The sequence below is a fragment of the Ammospiza caudacuta genome, chromosome 6, assembly GCF_027887145.1.
Source record: "Ammospiza caudacuta isolate bAmmCau1 chromosome 6, bAmmCau1.pri, whole genome shotgun sequence".
Lineage (NCBI taxonomy): Eukaryota > Metazoa > Chordata > Aves > Passeriformes > Passerellidae > Ammospiza > Ammospiza caudacuta.
In genome coordinates, this window is record NC_080598.1 from 20,826,777 (window position 1) to 20,845,416 (window position 18,640).

Genomic DNA, 18,640 nt, shown 5'->3' on the forward strand with positions numbered 1-18,640 from the left:
CATGAGTTTCATCTGAAACTTATAAGGTATTCTTTAAACTGTAATGGGTTTCAAGACCTAAGGTACTACCAGGACAAATGACCATGATCTGCAGCACTACACAAATCACAGATTGAGTCCTGCCTCAAACCCAAGCTGGTCACTGAACCTGACCATTTCCTTTAAGCAAAAAGCCAGGTCTTATTCTTTGGAGAAAAAGAATCTACTGTGCTGCTGAACAACAACATGCTACCACCAGATCCATCTAACTTGGGTTTTTAGCTCTTGGATCAATTACAGAGCCCTTTTCTCTCACAACCCTTTTCCCCTCCTGCTCTCTTTTTAAGCACTGCAATGACATCACTAGTTCATCTTTGCCTGTTTATATAAGGTGTTTAAAATTTCTGACCATAATGTCAGTTTCCAATTTTTTCTTTTTACATCTTTTCTGAATCCAGTCCATGAAGATTTTGAAAAAATGTGACTATATGAACTAGACATTACATATATTCTTACACCTATTTTACAAAAAGGGGAAGAGAAATATGGTGTTTATATGTCATGAAACCTCCAAAAACTGCTTTTCCCCCCACCTTTGCTATATGCTTTTTAAGACTTCTTGGGGTGTCACTGAAAACAGATTAATACTTACTACAAATATTTTAATACTAGTAGTTTTTACTACATTTTTACTACATATAATTAAGTTACTGTAAAAGAGTAAACTTTCTAATACTGTTGGATATAAGCAATGATATTAAAAATATTATCTGTATTTCACATGGCTTGCTCTCAAGCTAGCACCACCAAATGCATTTCTCTTGTCAGTAACTGATGCCTTCTCATATTTGATGTATTGGAAAAAGGAAAAAGTATTGGAAGAGGAAATTATTAACAATATTGCAAGATGCTGAGGCCTTTTAAAGGTAACTGAAATAACTTTTCACATGCAGTTGTTGGGATGCAGGACTGAAATTAGCTTGTTTCCTGGACCTGAGCTGTTTGCCCTTCACACACAGGAGTATTGTAGGCAACCTACTGCACTCAACACAGGTCCTGCAGACCCAAAGATACACAAGGAGTTTGGCCAATCAGTTCTTTTGCTCTGTTAGCAATCTCAAGGTTTTAATTTCTCAGATAATTTCTTAGCAGTCTGTTGCTCCTGTTACCTTGTATTGTCCATAAGAGGAGACACTGGGAGCACTGGGAGGAGTTACTGTCTTTGATCCATTTAAGACATCAGGTAAGACTAAACCCCTCCTATCTGTACCACACTTGCACCTCTGGAGGAGAAAATGAGAAGGCTATGCAAGATTTCTTGAGTGAAGCCAAGGCAGTGCAAGTGCTTCTGCCTAAAGCAGGAGAAAAGCTGGAGCACTTTTCCATTCAAGAACAGAGAACATGAAATCACAAATATCACCCCCAGGAGAAGTGACTGAACTGAATATGAAACAGGTACAGAGCTAATAACCCTGAACTGTCAGTGATGGTGTTTTCTCAGACAAGGACAGAGGAGGAAGCCAGCTACAATGTTCACCAGTCCTTAGCAGATGAACACCGGCAGAGAGCTGTCAGAGAATCAGGGCAAAGGAACAGCAGTGACAACACAGCAAAAAGCATTCCCAGTCCACCTGTGATGGAGGATGATTAAATTCTGCTGGGGAAAATGTATTGACTGTAGGAGGAGGTTACAAATGCCATGCTCTGTTTCCATTTTGACTCACTAGTGGGAACAATAGTAGCAGTGAAAGGAGACAGGACAGAAATTAAAAAGTGGTTGAAGAGGTTCTTTGCTAGTATGCTCTTCATCCCAGCATAAACCACCTCTTTGACTTTAAAGAAAAGGTACAGCTTGTTTCCAGTCTGACCAGCTCCTTCACACTCCACATAGCACAGGGCTGCATGATTATTTAGGCATCAACTTAGTATAACCTTCTAAACGGAAGATGATACTTCCTATTAAAGGAGAAATAAATAAAATAAATAAAAAATACTGCTTGTTACAAAAAGGAGAGTTTGCTTGCTAATGTGCTGACTGGGTGGAAGAAAGAGAGTGACTTGGGATTTGGAGGTTTAATTAGGTTCATGCCCAGAACATGCTGTTACAGAACCCAGAAGGTAAAGAGAAAGAGGTAAAAGAGAGAGCTCAGACTTACATCTGTTTGGATGATGCTCCATGCATTAGTGAGGCCAATATTTCCATCTGTCCCATACAAGTGAAGTCCTTTCTTCAGATCCCGCTGAGCATACTTGTCAATCTAAAACCAACAACAAAAGACACAGAACTCAAAATTTGCTGACTATTACCTTTCAAATCAAAGAGCATGGAGCATAGAGCTGTTGGACAATGGTCCTGTACTGAAATGAATAAAAGTTTAACCAACATTTTGTAAATAACATGAGGAGTTCCTCTTCTGAGCTTATGTTCCTGTTTCCTATCACAGAAACCTTTACTACATCTTTTCCCTTCTCACATAACTACCAAAGTACTACAAGGAGACTGGATGCAGTTTAAGCACTCATTTTTGCAAATAAGCCTATCTATGAAATCATTCATCTACACCCAGTGTTTCCTTTTAGTTTAGTATATCTAACTGGGACCAAGTGCATTAATGTGTACTCCTCCACAGTGGAAAACAGACAGACACGGTGCGTTCCCTAGTGATTGCCCCTCTGGAACTTGTCATTCCAATGGGAAGGACGGTCTAAAATGATGTAACCAATGCTAATTTTAAGTTAACAGAGGCAGCAAAGGTATTCTGCTTCTCCCATACACTTAGGCTTCACTTCTGATTTGTGCAGTCAGAATAGCTTCCTGACTGCAGCTGCAAAAAAAGTGGATGCAAAGTATCTTGCACAATGTTAAAGAGGAATTTTCAACCCACTACATCATAATTATTAAAGGAAAAATAAAAAGTTACTCAACAGTATGACTACAAAAATACTCTGACCTCAAAGCTCACCATGTCCTGGAAGCCTCTGCTGTATGTGCAAAAGATTGTGCTTGATCTGTCCAGTTCTTTTGCTTCCTTCCCTAAAGTTTACCAGCATCATGTTGAGCCAGTAATAAAAAAGCTTTGAGGCAGTACAAGAAACAGCACAAGTTAAGATTAATTACAACTTAATCTCAGCACCTTAACTATCATGCAAGGCCTTTCTCATGGATGCCTTCCTTAAACAGTAGGTGCTGTGATCCCTCTGTAATTATCATGTAAGCTGCTTTTGGCTTTACACAGAGATTATACACAGTCACTGGTACGTTAATTAGAAGAGAACACCAAAGCTGAAAGCTGTCATTAAATTTGGAATTAGTTGAGAAAATTACAGGCAATAAACGATAAACTTATATGTGCTGGGGATTCCTAGCATTCATTTAAGAATTAGATTGAATTGTGTTTCAGCTCTGCACTTACCCTCAGCTCCCTGTGTCTCAGCTGGACCTGCTGTGATCTCCAGCAGTGCCATCAATTAGGATGGAAGGGCAGGGTTGTGATGCCAGTCTCAGAGAGGCCTGGAAATTTAGTTAATGTCCTACAGAGGCAGTGAGGTAAATTAATTGTTGGAAAACTAATTCTTATTCAGAAACTGGACAGAGGTGAAGAGGAACAGGGTAACTAAGGGCAGATGAGGACAGAAATCCAGCAAGGCAATCTGTTACCTTGAAGATGAAAGAGAAAGGTTTATTTTAAATATTATCTCACCTGAGAATATCTGGCGTGTAGAGTGAGAAAGCTACACACCAGCCTTAGGTTCATATCAGTAATTCTTATTTGAAGGGTAAATGCCATGTTAAAAGGATGCAAAATGCAAAGTTTGCACTTCCTTAATCAAGTTTTCCTTTGCAATCTTGACATCCTATTTGAGATGGATAATGATAATTTATTAACTTAACATTCACAGAAGATCAAGAACAAAGTTTTGTTAGTCCATGTGTGCTTTAACATGGTCTGAAGAGATTGTGTCACCAAGCATTCCTGATCTTCCTTCTACCTGGAGAAGCCTCACTAGCAAGCGACTTGCTGAGGCTTCTTCATAAAATTAACCACTTTTGCTACACAAAGAGTGCAAGGCCTTTATACTGGGAACACAGCTGGCATCAGATTTCCATATTTCAGAAACTGAGTAACCAGCAGAGCATTGGTCAAGAAAACAGGTATTATGTGACCAGTTCTCCTAGTGCTATTTCACAAAGCCTCAACATCAAGTCCTGCACATGATATGACTCACCATTATTTGTTGTTTTAAAAATAAAGTGCCTGCTTGAATCTTGCTTGGAAGATGATGTAATGATTTTTTGGAATCCCACACCACGCATGTGTCTCATTTCCTTATCTCCGTCTCATCTCTGTGCAGGCTACAACTTTGAAAGAGGCAAACACATGTTGTGGAACATGGAACTGCCAGATTGTTTTACCTTTTTATTTCATGTCCACTGACAGGGAAGGCATCTGGAAATACCAGTTTTACACATATATACACAGTGAGAACTTAGATTGATTTGAGTGATGGTAAAGGTAGGACTTTACATAGCTCTGTTGTACTAAAGTTTCCATCTGACCTTCTAATTAAGTGTGCTGCACACACAACAGTATGCTGCTCTCTGAAGAGCAGCTGATTTAAGATCTCTTTGTCAGACACACAGAGCTACTCCTTGAGGCACTCACACTCTTCTGTTTGCTTACACTAGGGTCAGAAAGGTGTTAATCAAACCCTAGGAATAACCTTGTACAGAATGACTGAGTTTGTGGGTGACGACGGGGCTCCAGGAGAAAGGGGGAACAGGGATCAGCCCTTGGCCTCCTGGCACTTGTGTCTGCAGCTGAAGCAGCAGCAGCAGGAAGCCCCCCACCCTTTGTGTCTCCCCTGTTTCCATTTGTTATTAATGTGTTACCTTGCATGAATTAATCAGTGTGATGTAGCCTTGGACTTCCTGAGAGCCCAGATGAAATTGAACAGGAGGGCTGCTCTCGTTCCCACTGAGAGCAGCTCAGTGTCTACGTGCAGTCCTATTAAAAGCACATTGACCTCTGCTCAAATAACCTGTGTGCAAGGTTATAAGATGGGTATTTTTCCCCCAGTTGAAGCACTGCTTAAAAGCTCTAGACATACAATTCCTACTGGCTTTGACTAGAGAGAGGTAAGTAAAACCCAAAGTCGATTTGTGGGGCACAGCTGGCAAGTGCTCTTCCAGGTCCTCCTGTTTCCTTCTAACTTCAATTCTTTTCCTTCCTCAAAATATTTTTAGAATAACAGGAACTTTTCAATATGCCTTTATTCTAATTGTAACTTTGATTTAAATAAAAACTCCCAAAACACCCCCAGCTGTCTCTTCTGCCTTTAATTTAATTTTTTCAGAAAATGATCTTTCTGAAAATGAAATGCTGCGCCACAGTGATTCATCACATCTTCTGACAAATGATCCTACCCAATATTCACCAATCTGTCAGCTTCCCTTGTTTGTCTCTGAGCTACCAGTCTTCAGCCAGGCAAAATGTCTATCTCAAACCTGGACTGAAGTATTATATTTAATATTCTGCAATTTGAATCTGCTGCATTCTTCCATACACAAGCCAGGCCCTTCACAAATCGCGGCTCTAGGGAAGTAGCACAAAGAAGAATAACAAAAACTCTGCAGACAAACTGTTGCTCCAAATAAAGTGCCTGTTTCTAGACATGTGGAATACCACATCTTTAGACTAAAGAGTTTCTTAAAGATTTGGTAGCAAGAACCTTTTATCAATCTGTTAGTGAAGAAGAGAAAAATTCTTTTCCTCCTTGGGATTCATTGGTCAACAGATGAGAGTTGAAAGCTTGAAGCTGGCATGCCATCCATGCAAATTCCTGTGAGCCCTGGGTTCACAGACACACTGGAGCCTTGCCCTTGCTTCTCAGCCCCATCAGGTTCCAGTGGTGTTTCTGGTAGGTTAAATGTGTCCCAGTGTGGAGATCCACTACAATCCATGCCTTCAAGAGAAGCCCTTCTTAGAGCAGAGCATGCATATTGCTGCACTTTACTTAAGCTAAGATCCTGTTCCTACTGAAAAGAAGAAATATTTCCTCACTGATTTCCATTAGGCCCTAATAGGGCTCAAATCTCTCACTGTCCTATTAAAAAGACTTTCTCAAAAATATATACTGATCTAAAGTGCACAAGTCATGTGCAGAGAGTTTCAGGCAATGAAAGAAACTCAGTATTTGAACTGCAGAAAGGAAAGCTACAAGAGATGTGGCAGGACTGGAGAGAACCTGCCACAGAGGTCAGAAAAAGTGGCTGGAAGCTGGATGCAGCTAGAGAGAAAGGGCAGGGATCTCTCTGAGCCTCACCTGAACTACAGCTGGGACAAAACATTGCCTAAAAAAATCTTACTCCAGCCTGCATATAAATTCAGGCCAAATTAAAGTGTTTCCTTCTTAATCTGCAATCCCTTGAGGCAGCTACTTAAGCTGTAGCAATGCACACGTAAGGCTGCTTTTACTGTCAGCTTTGTCCCCTCATTGCCTCAGAAACCCAGAGCCTCTGAGCAGAAGTGTGGCTGGCTGGCTGACAAGCCCAGCTGGAGAAGCCAGCACACTTCAAGAGGACCTGGGGCTGTCAGACTCCACCTTGTCTCCTTGAATAAGACAAGCTAAGAATAATTGAGGATGAGATAAAAACTATGTAACAACAGTGACAACAAACTCCTGCTTAGCACAGACATGCTGGAAGCACTACATGAACATTCTGCACTGCAAACAACCAGGTTCATAATTAATTCCATCTCTGCTTTACAGATGGGGGGCTGTAGGGACCCTCTCAGTTCCTGGGGGTGATTCCACAGACCTCCCACTCTGTCTAAATGAAAGGCTTTGGAGTTTATGTACTTATTGTTAAGGTATGAAACAGAAGACAAATACTGTTCCCTCAAGAAGCTCAGTCCTGTAATTCTGCCTCTGATAAGCAGCAGGAAGTGCTTTGAGCAAAACATCTTGGGCAAACAAGAGAGTTGTGTCTGTGCAGAACAGGGGTATTATCAGTATTTACAGCTAAGATGAGGCACGACTTTGATCAAACTGAAGCTCCAGCAATACTGAAGGCAGAGTCCTTCCCTTGTCCCAGCACACTGAGAGAGAAGGTGGCTTTACTGGAATCTTCCCTGGAATAAAGGTCAAAAGAAGGCTTTGGGGGGATCCTTATTAACTCCTTTTGAACTTGTTGAAAGCATGAGATGTCACTTAGATTGGGCATAGCCTTTAGGAAAAGGCCAGAGGATGCCAGCTTTGTAACCTGCAGGCAACTGGAGACTTTTAATTTCAAGCCTCAATGCCTTCCCTACCACAATGTGAACAAAACTTCTCCCCAAAAAGTCCCCTAAACTGGAGAAAGTCTCTCAGCAGTGCTCCAATATAGGTAAGCAAATATTCTTGACCTTTCTGGTGATTGCTTCCCCTACCTCTGTGCCTCTCCAGCAGAACAGGAGAGGCTTTAAGGAAATGACAAAATATCCAATAGTTTCCCACCGGGCAAAACTTTTAATTTAATGCCTTGATAATCATTCTCTACAAATAGCAGGCAGTGGGAAATCGAATGTAAACAGAAAGTTCCTAATCTATAAGGTCATTTGTGGGAGTCTTTGCCTGCTAAGAAGAGATGAGATTGATTGTACCAACAGTTAAGGCTTGTTTTAAATGAGATGTCCCCAAGCCTGCCTATAAGAAGCTGAGAGCCATAAAAGCCTCACCACTGAAGTCTTCCTTACACCATCTGCCTAGAAATAGAAATCTTGTAAGATTTTAGTAAATAAGAGCTACTGCATGATTTTTGGTGATATTTGGCAGTTAAGGAACAATATGCTAATTTCTTGCCAGTATCATCAATGTTGCACATCTCCAGAACACTTCGCTCAGCGCTCTGGGATTCCCTTCCTCGTTTTTTCCCCAAAAGTGAAACAACTTCAGGACTTAATGTTTAGGTTTTTTGTTTTGTGGGTTGGTTTTTTTTTTTTTTTGTAATTGCTTCTTTTAACACAGAAACCCACTAGCTAGTGAATTCTCTTCTCCTAACTTGACTGCAAAAGCCAACATCAAGCATCACCTTACAGATCTTCTAAACTTCAATAATTTAGTTGAAATACTTATTTCTCCAGCAGTGTTTGATATCAAGAGAGATGCACTGGCACTAGCTGTGTAACTTCAGAAGAGTAAAGAATACAGGAACAGAAGATCAAAGGAAATGGTCTGGGAGCAGAAAGAATGAATGTTTCTGAAACCTACTGGCTTAGGTCAGCTGAGCGAAGACCTTTCAGCTGTGCCACAGGCTCTCTACAGAGTCTTGAAAAGCCACTGCTTCTGTTGTTTCAGCTGTTTGTAAAACAGGAATTACCTGACTCCAGTCATACCATAAAATTAATAATACAATAAATAATTTGCAGTAGGCATTTGAATATCAAACCCAATGTGGAAGATGAAGCACTTGTACAGAATCTGAGACAATGAATGGATTTTCTAACCTGAAAGAGAGAGAGAGAGGGAGGAACCTTCCCAGCACTTAGAGGTAAAGCTGAGCTTCATTAGGAAGCAAAAGGAAGGAAAAGCACATCTTGCACTGGCCTGGAGCAGGCAATTGGTGAAACTATAAGAGAAAGAGCCTCCCTCTATGTGCTCTGGCAAGAACCAAGAAGTTGCAATGGTGTTTAATAAGAAAGTAATGGAGTCAAAGAACTTGGGTTTTTCAAACCAGCGTTTCCAGGGCCATGGTTTGTGCATATAATTAATTGCAGTTTCAGCCACTGTCTCCTGCCCACCATCACCTGCTGCTGTTTGAGTGCAGGCAGCAGCAACCAGCTGAGGCTGCAGGAAAGGAGCCACTGAAACATCCCTGTACTTTCCATACTATTGAAATGCCAATGAATGCCACAGCAGCTTTAGTTCCTCTGTTTTAAACAGGAGATCACAAGGATGGCAAGTCACTAGTCTGCAACTCAAAATCTTTTACGCAAGAGCAGATTGAAATGTTTCTAGCAAACTGCATCAGATTTTGTCCAAATGATGCCTTATAAGGTCCAAGGGAGAGACAGGCATTTTACCATTGTTTAGCTTCCTATTACTGCTGGTGTAAGGGGAAATACACTGCTCTGTAGCCAGAGGCCACAGCATGTAACCTGTTCTTAGGCACAGCAACAGCTGAATTACTTGTGAGTCAGGTCCCCAGGTTTGTTTAAATAAAGCACATCATAACAACCTCAAAATGTTAAGCTGCAGCTGTGCAGTTTCTTGGCTCATTTAGAGAATGAAGCCAGTAGCAGAGCTAACACCTTATTTCAGCTGTCTGTTAGTATGGCACAGGTACTGCCCAATGAGATAGTCCAAGACATCCTTAAAAAAACCCTCAATCTTCTTTATTTTTAGTGAAACTGGGGGTGGAAGGTTTAAATATGAATTCTTGGCTTGCTGCTTCTTGTTTTAAAGGAGTTGGAATGCTGCAGCAGACATGGGGAAAGGGCTGGGTGAAACTAGGCAGGTAAATCAAATCAGTTGCTTACAAAGCCTGACATTGCAAAGTAACTACCATGTTATTAAGTCAATTCTTCTTAACAATTATGGATTTTGGTGACAAAAGCCTTACCAGTGTGTTGGAGGAATTTCAGGTGAGTGAACACTGAAGTGCATGGCTTTTGTGACATACCTAATTATAGAGTATTCAGGATACATTTGCTGCTGATTCTGTAGAAGGAAACTTTTGTTTACATAGAAATAGGCTCTTCTTCAGATTATTAATTATTGTTATTATTATTATTTCTGGTTGGGAAAACCCATCCTCAACAGCAGTGACACTGGCAAAGCTGTGAGTCATTGTGGTCTAACTGTGCCATTTCTCTTCCACAATGAAACTCCCTTTGCAGCAGGTTTTCTTCATGTACTTGCTCCAAAGCTGACTGACACAAAAGAGCTTCTGTTCCCTTTCTCCAGTTACATTTCCCACCAAGTGTTGCTCTCTGCAAGCCTCCCCTGCCTTCACACATCAGCCTCGTGTTCCACAGATCTCCCAACTACCCTCAAAGCCCTCCTCTGGCTCCTGTGCCACCCCTGCTACTCACTTCAATCGTCTTTCCCCACACATGGGCCTGATTCACTCCTTTCCCTCCTGTCCCAGAAAATGGTAATTTTTGCTTGATCTCTAGTGGCCTCAGGAGCACACCTGTGCCAGGGTGTAAAGAGTCCTCTGAACTATGCTCATGTACTGAAATTCCATGCACACTGAATCCAAGCCAGCAGAAAAAAGAAATACTCTTTTCAAAACCTATGTTGAGCATATGCCCAGGTTATCTGTATTCGGTTTCCTTTTAAAATTTTAAAATAGATAATCACTTTCATTTATCCTCAACAGTCATCAGTATCACCTCAGATAAGCAAAATGGGAAGGATGCTAATTAACATAATACATGAAGTTGAGCCTTTGTTTGCCAAGAGACATGAAAGGTGGGTTGCATTTGTGTTTCAAGTGCTAACAGCCTGTTATCTCCAACTATGCAGACCCAAAAAAGAGCACACACATCCCCCCACCCACCTAGGGATGCACACACATGTCAATAGAGCCTTAGATCCAATTAGCTGCCACAAAGGCTTCAGGACTGCAGGGCAAGAGAAAGCAGGGACACAAAGCACTTCCCTTGTAGGAATGAATGACCCCCGTGTGATTAGGTACCAGGACCAGTGACATTGGACACATAATCCTTTGCAGAGCTGTGGGCTGGAAAAGGGAAGGCAGCACTTTGCTCACAGAAATGAAGAACTTGGCCATTTGCCCACTGAGCCATTTGCTGCAGCTGTCCCATGGGATCAAACTTGGTTTCAATTATTTACCATAGTCATTTACTTAGCTTAAAGGTGAATGAGAGCACATTCAAATAAGATAGAGCACTACTAAAATAACAGAGGAGGAGGGATAACTAAGGCAAATAATGCCCTGTGTTCCCACTGTGGTAAGAGAAGATGAACGAGGCCCCCACACTGTGTAAATGTGGGCTATCTGCAGATCCGTTTATCCAGTTAACTTAATTTCCTCACACATTTATGACTTTGGTAGAAAAATACAAACCAAAATACAGATTTGTCCACTGCTGTAAGGTAAAAACAAACTCTGCAAACATCAAAACAATTACACCCTTTGTGTATTGGGCCTCTGGTGTCACCTGAGCCTTGCTGGGGCCATGGGGAAGGCTCTAAGCTCCTCAGGTTATTCACAGGAATGGGCATTGCCACCTCTTGGTGTCAGAGCTGCTCTGCTGAGCACAGACCTCAGCTCCACTGGCGCCAGTAACAACTGGGCAAGCTGCAAAGCTGCTGGGGGACAGGGCTGGCTAATTTCCTCAGGGGTAGAAATTTTCCCAATTCCTTCCAACAAGGAAATCAAATGTCTACTGATAAACCATCTTTCTCTGAGCTGGAACTAAAAGACCCATTTAAAAACCAAACCAAACCCACTGAAGGGTTAAAATCTGCTACTCTGCCTGGAGAAACTTGTCTGAAAAGAGTGATTCTGTGGAAACAGATTGAAAGCCGTGTCTTCCTAGATCCAGGGAATGTTAATCCTTAGGGGAAAGTGAGGTTTGCAGACAGCCTGCTTTATTATTCTTAAGATAAGCTTTCTCTGAAATTAACTTACTTTAAATAAATAATGCTGTGAGGAGAACTACCATCATCCTTGGAGGGAACAGAGCACCAGGCAAAGTCAAGCACACTCCGGTGGGCTTCATTCCTGTTCCAGCATGGTCTCTGCTCAGCCTGGAAATAGGAAAAGTGCAGAATGCACTCCTTGAGAGAGAGGGCAGCACAAATCCAAAATCCAGGAAAAACAGTGGGCTTTGGAGGAACAGTTGGCTACCCAGCAGAAACTCAACAAAACCAGCAGAGTTGCCTGGCCAAGGAGCAGAGAAGGTGATGACCCCCTTACCTATCTTTTCTTCCTTGAAAAAACATGGATGTGTACTTGGAAGAACAAAGGATCTGCTAAATGCCAGCTCAGCTGGCAGGAATCTTGCTGACAATGGAGTTGCTCACTCTTATGCAACCTGGCATCCTCACATGGTGTCTCCAGTGGCTCAGACCCCTGTTTCTGTGAGGGTGCACAAAAGCTTGAAAACCATTCCCTCTCCAAACCCACAACCCTGACACCAAGGTGCTCTGACCTTCAGCAACTGGAATTACTGGGTCTAATCCCAGGTAAGCTTTTCAGTGATGATGTCATAAACTGGTAAACAAGATGTCTTGGAAAGCTGGTAAATAACCAAAGCAACAGAAATGAGTAACTGCTATTAAATGCCTCCCTTGTTTTAATGAAATCAACAATTGCAGCTCTTCAATGCACTTCACTGAAAGCAGATTTAATCGTGAATTGAATGATTTGGGACTCAGTCACTGCAAATGAATAAGCTACATGGAGATTGCTTTCCATAATAACAGAAAACAAGCAAATAAACTGCCAGCCACAATTATATGGCACCAAATGCAGGTTTCCAACACTCCCTTCTTCCAATACTGTCAGAACAAAGCCACATTTCTCACTGGAAGTCACATGAGTTGAATGGAGAAGGAAATATGGTTGATACCCTGTATGCTAAACTAAACAGAGATAAGTGACAGTGCCTTCACTAAGTGAGAGACTGGATGCTCCACACAGAACAGAACTGCATGTGCTGTTTTTGCACAGAAAAAGTGGCTTTTTCCAAAGGAGCAGCAGCCACCCTGCTAAGTGGCACCAAAGGTGCTGTGTTTTCAAAAGGCAGTGGTTGAGCTTAGGACCTCAAATGAGTTTCTGCCATGTGCCAGAGCCCCTTCCAGGAATGGCACTGAGGTGCTCAAAGCAAACCAGGCAGACTGAGCCACTGTCCATGATGGTCTGCTTTGTTCAGGATCAGCCTCTGTCAGTGGGGTGAGTTATCCCTTGGAGATGAGCAGAAACCAAAGTGAAAGATTGAATCTGCCACATGTGACAACAGTCCCAAGAACACCTGTGAGGATGCTCCCCAGCTCCTTCGGGCTTATTTTGAATTTATTGTTCATGCTTCTACCTTTCAAAATGAGCCCCTCTTTCCTAATTGAGAGACTGACTTTTTGCAAAAGAGAAGCATTAATCCCAAGTCTCTCCTTAAAAGTGGAAATTGTCTGTTCCCTCTCATGCCCCTTGGATTCTCTGTCATTAACACTGCCTGCAATAGCTCCAAGACATTTTTTTCCATAGGGCATTCATTTGGGTCTTTCTACCTACCTAAATTTAGTAGTTTTGACACCTCTGAAGAGCTCAAATTTGATGAAATTTTCTATCAGTGTCAAGAGTTACGAGGGCACAAGAGGAAAAAAGAAGTCACTGCAGCCACATTGAATGTATTTTAAAAAGTAAAATTTACAAAAAACCCCCCATTGTTAAAAACAGAGGATTCTGTCAGAGGGGCTTTTAGTGGGTTTTTGATAAAAAGTTATTTGGTATTTTTCCGATGCTATGGAAGGAAGCATAAAAATCACAGCTAATGAAATTTTGCAGATACCACCCAAAACTTGCCATGCATTAAAGAATCTGCTCTTACTTGTCCTGCTTGGTTACAAAGCCTCAGGGCTTATCCAGACAAATACCAGAAAAGACATCCAAGAAAAAACATGTGAGGTCACACTATAAGACTGGAAACCATATTCTGGAAAGCAGGAAACCTGTGCAAGGACTGAGGAATGGAGATGGACATGCTCTGAGGGCAATACTCCCAGCTCACAGAGACAACAGTCATGGGTTTATTCAACCCCCAGCTGCACAAGGGCAGGTTATTGTCATTACCTCCACACTGCAGAACTGATACCCATTTTTTCAAAAATCTACTGAATATCTGAAAGGATTCCAGAGAAGACCCAGAGAAGCCATCCCTGAGAAGTGTGCTTTCCTTCACATGACTAACATTCTTGGAAGAACTAATAGAGTGACAAGGTCAAAAAGCAGTGTAATTGCAATCTTCAGGTACCCACATGGAGCAGCAGCTCTCAACAGCAGACAGCACTTAACTCTACCACAAAATGAAATAATGAGAGTTAGTGGTTAGAGCTTTTTAGACAAATACAAGATAGACACAAGGCACAATTTTATCCATGAAGCAAAAATAAATCCTCGGAACAAATCACTGAGCAATGAGATGCAGTCAACGATGCCTTTAAACTAAGACTCAAGAATTTTTTAAAATTACAATTCAGGTGTAATTAGTTTGATGACAAGAATAATGATTGAAGCATTATGGACCATAGGAGACTGTAAGTGTCTCATCTGGTCTTCAAATTTACAAATCTTCCCAGCAGGCCACAAGTTTTCCATGGATAGGGACTGGATTATTCATGCCAGACTATGTCACCTGTGCCCTGCAGTTTGACCTTTGTTTCAAATCCATCCTGAAAGAACAGCTGACAGCAAACATCTCAGTCTCTCCAGTGCACCCCATCCTGGGACTCAGGCACTGTTCCTTTTCAACTGGCACTTGTGATCTGGGGCACAAATTCTCCTCAGTCACAGCCTGAGTTCTCTCAATGAGCTCTCCATCTGCCAAATCCACATCTCCCTTGTCCATGTCAGCCCTGACTGTCCTCTGGGAGCCATGTCATCCAACACAAGGAGGCCAGCTGCTCCAGAGCCACCATCTGCAGCAGGCTCATGTGCCCTGCAGGACATCCATGGCATTTGTCTTAGGGGCTGCTTTGGTGTGCCTTCCCTGGTTACAGTGGGAGCCTGCACAGCCCCCAGGACTGTGGGGGACAGGGACCCTGCAGGGACAGGCCAAGCCTCAGGAGTCACAGGTCAGCAGCTCCAAGATGTGTTGCCTTAACTCCCCTGGTACAAGCAAGCACATTTTAGTCCCTCTCGCATAAAGTCAGGACTCCAAGATAAAGAGCAAAAGGTGCCTTCAATTTAACTTTCAGCAATGAATATCTTATGATTATTTTGTAGTCCAAACAACTGAGTTCTTTTGGCTCTTTTAATTTCACAGGAACACTCTGTCTCTTCCCTGTCCTTTGTTCTTTACCTGCCCTGCCAGCTACTTCCCTGAGAATTTACAGCACTGGCTGGGCAGTATGTGGGATCACCAGGACCCTTCCCAGACCATACCCAATTAATGCTCATAGAGTCAGGCATATAAATACTGGAAAAGGCAGTTTTAGCAAAAACGAAAATCTGTCTGAGAGCAGTTCTGCTGTTTATTCATCACTGATCATTTTCCTTTAACACATTTTCTTCCTTCTGTCAGGGGAGTGCAAAACAGCCTGTTTGGTTCAGGATGACAAACAGCAGAACCTAAATATTAAATAGTAAAGAGTCAGAGAATGCTTTTTTGAAAAACCTGTAAGTAACAAAAAAAAAAAAAAAAAAAAACCAACAAAAAACCCAAAAAAGAAAAAAAAAAAAAACCCCAAAACCCCCCCCCCCAAAAAAAAAACCCACAAAACCCCCAAATTAACCTAGCAGCATGAAAAAAAAAAATCGAAAAATTGCAGGCTGGGGTTAGTCTGCACAAGTCACTGAATCCAAAGGAGCAACCTTTTACTTCTACCAATGCTACCAGCTTTTGGGGAACTTTGAGAAATCCCATAATGCTGGCATGGGAGTTGGTAAAATACTCCAGATACTGAATCCAGCAACTGTAGTTGAGAATTTTGGCTTTTACTAAAAAAAGATTTTTTTATAAGATGTTGAGGGCTTGTTGTTTATGCTAAAAGTTTTAAAATATTAAAAAGCAAAAGGCAAGTCCCCTCCCCCCAGCCCAGTAAGAAGAAAGAGTTGTATTTGTCATTCTGCCTCGCTGTCATTGTTATCTTGCATGATTTCATCCAGTGAAGGCTGGCAGCTTCCCAGCTCTGGTGAGGCTCTGGCACGGCCCCATGGGCTGATGATAGGACTATTTAACAGATGCTGTTGCTATGTAGACTATTTATACTCGTTCAGAATCTCACAAAATAACAAGTACTGGACATACAGTGCTGTCACCTGAGCATCAAAATGCACTTAAAAAAATTACTAAAGACCATTTCCTTCTTATGATATGCCTGGCTTTTTCTGGTTGTTGTTTTTTTTCCCTATCAGATTCTATTTAAATATCTTTTTTTTTCATGAAGCATGACCACTTTAACAAGAGGCAGTGACCAAATCCCCTCAGCTGTATACCTATGACAAGCAGCTCTCAAGTGGTCACACAAGAACTGCTTGACTATGCAACAATCTGACAACAGAGGGGGAAGTCTTTGCTATGCCAACTTTCACCTGTCTCGGGCTTGACTGCTGGAAAATGCAATAGCCAAAAATTGTTAGAATCTCTTTATCTATGATGGCTTTTCAAAATCAGAAAAGAATGATACAGGATCAGGTGCTTTTCCATATTCCTACACTTCTTGACATAGTGTTGCTGAAATTTTTGCCATCACATCTGTGAAGACAAATGGAGGAAAAAACCAAACAACAAAACCTGTAAAAAACGACCACCACCACAACGACAAGAAGAAAATCACAACAATAAAACAGTGGCTCCAATTACCTTTCTAATCAACACAAAAACCACATTGACTGTAATTTCAGAAGACTCTAATTCAGTGTAGTGTTGCTTTGGGATATAAAACCTGACATACTCTTCTGAGTGCTGGTGAGGTCAGGGGTTAGCATCCTTATCTCTGAATTTTGGAAAATTTGGAAGTCATCAAGAGAACTAACAATGGTGAAACCCATCAGTATCACTTGGAAGTGCTGCAGTATTCTAACAGTGAAAAGGAAAACCACAACTCTCAAAGCCTATTGTGACAAAAGATCGAGTGGCATCAACTCTGACAGGAGGAAAGAGTCAGGAATCACCAAGACAGAATGTGGGATGTAAATGTCACAGGAGTCAGAGTGCCCCTGGAGGATGAAAAGCTTTGGGAAACTTGTCTGTGTGACACCACAGGCAAACATGCCAGTCAGACATTTCTACTGAAACAGAAATGTGCCAGTGGTCTCTGCTGCCAGCACAGCCCAGGCTCATCAGCACCACTGAGAGATCCACAGAACTACAACATGGAGGGCTCCAACAGCACTACAGAAAGTCCTGGGACAGGGTCTGGATCCCAGCAGTTCTGAAGCTGCAAAGCCACATCCCCATGTACAGACTTCATCGAGCACTAATTGTTTCTTTGCTAACTTCACATTAGTGGTACCTCTGGCCTTAGAGCCAAATGCACACAAAGTCTGTGAAAGAAACATTCAGTCAAGAATCACAAATGCTGTAACCTGGAGGCTGAGCAGTGAAGAACTGTATCCATCTTGCCAAAGGGAATGTCTCATCACGTAGACAAACAATTTGTTGATAGATAAATGTGCCACAGACAATCTAATCTTGGAAACAGAGCTGAAGCCATGCAAATCAGAAGTAACAGATATTCAGCTTTTGCATAAAGTAGCTTTGCAGATGAAAAATGACACCCAGCATACATGGAGTAAATGACAGGAATGAAACAAGCTTCAATAACAAACCTCATTGTGCTCACCATTCTTTCTACAACATAAACAGGACAACAGAAATGCTCAGATTAATCAGCCAGGGGTGAATTTCTTCCCACCAAGATAACTTATGCAGACACATGGGGAAGAAAAATAAAATCATTTAACAAATAAAAAAAAAAGAGTGCAAAACTGAGAAAGGTGTGTGTTTACTGGAGTACTGTTCCACAACAAATATGTGAGGGCACAAAACCACACACAATTTCTGAAACACCCAATGTAATTGTTAATACTAGAAAAGATGAACCCAAATTTTGCTGAAAAAAGGGCTCATCTGCAGGGTCAATTATGACAAAATGAACAGACAGGAGAAGAAGTCTATAGGCACGATTATTAAAGCAGTAGAAGCAACTCTGCTCACCCATCCCCTTTTTTGGGAAAGGCTTTAATGACTCTTATCTCCTTGGATTTGAGGGAAAAGAAAGGACAGAGTCAATAGGATAACTATAGCTCTTCTGGCTATTTTAGATAGATTTATAACCATTTGCAAATTGCATTAAACATCCGGAATTTAGGACAGGAAACTTTTAATTTTCTTTCACAAATCTAATTAACTAAATGAATGTGCTCCAAGCAATAGCAAATTCCCCACGTGCACTTCTGAGAAAAGCAATTCTCACGAAACTGCAAACAGCACCAGGCATCCTCTCCTACACAGGCAAAGTGGGGGCCAAAAGGGACATTTTAAGTCTGCAAAGGAGACTTGGGGTTATAAAAATATAACCTCATTTAAAAATACAATAGCTGAGAGCTTCAGGGTATCATTTTTGTCCACAGCACACAAGCAGTCTGAGCAGTTTGGTAATGAGGACACAAGATTGGGAAGTGGGATTAGAAACCATCATTCAAACCAATTGGACAAAAAAAACCCCAAAAAACAAAAAACAAACCCAAACAGACAAGAAGCAGACTGGCACTTAGAAAAACTAGTTGCAGCAGAGATTAATTTGTTTCTGCAGGAGCATGTCACCCATCCCACTACACACCAGTAAGAGAAAGCTCTGGCAGTAAGAGACAAATTGCTATTTGCTATTGCTTTCATAATAATGCCTACAGAGCCACCTCTCTTTTGCCCTGATACATAATTTATCGAGGGGAGAAAAATGCCACCCTTGAAATTACATTGGCCCTGTA

General features: G+C 41.6%; 1 protein-coding gene across 1 annotated transcript in view; it reads right to left on the bottom strand.

The window, feature by feature from the left end:
• The window catches only part of TSPAN4 (tetraspanin 4), a 187,498-nt gene that overhangs the window by 15,330 nt on the left and 153,528 nt on the right, over nt 1-18,640 (bottom strand). Inside the window, exon 4 of the mRNA XM_058806428.1 lies at nt 2,136-2,237. Within this exon, the coding sequence (XP_058662411.1) occupies nt 2,136-2,237 (102 nt within the window). The remainder of the gene's footprint in view (nt 1-2,135; nt 2,238-18,640) is intronic.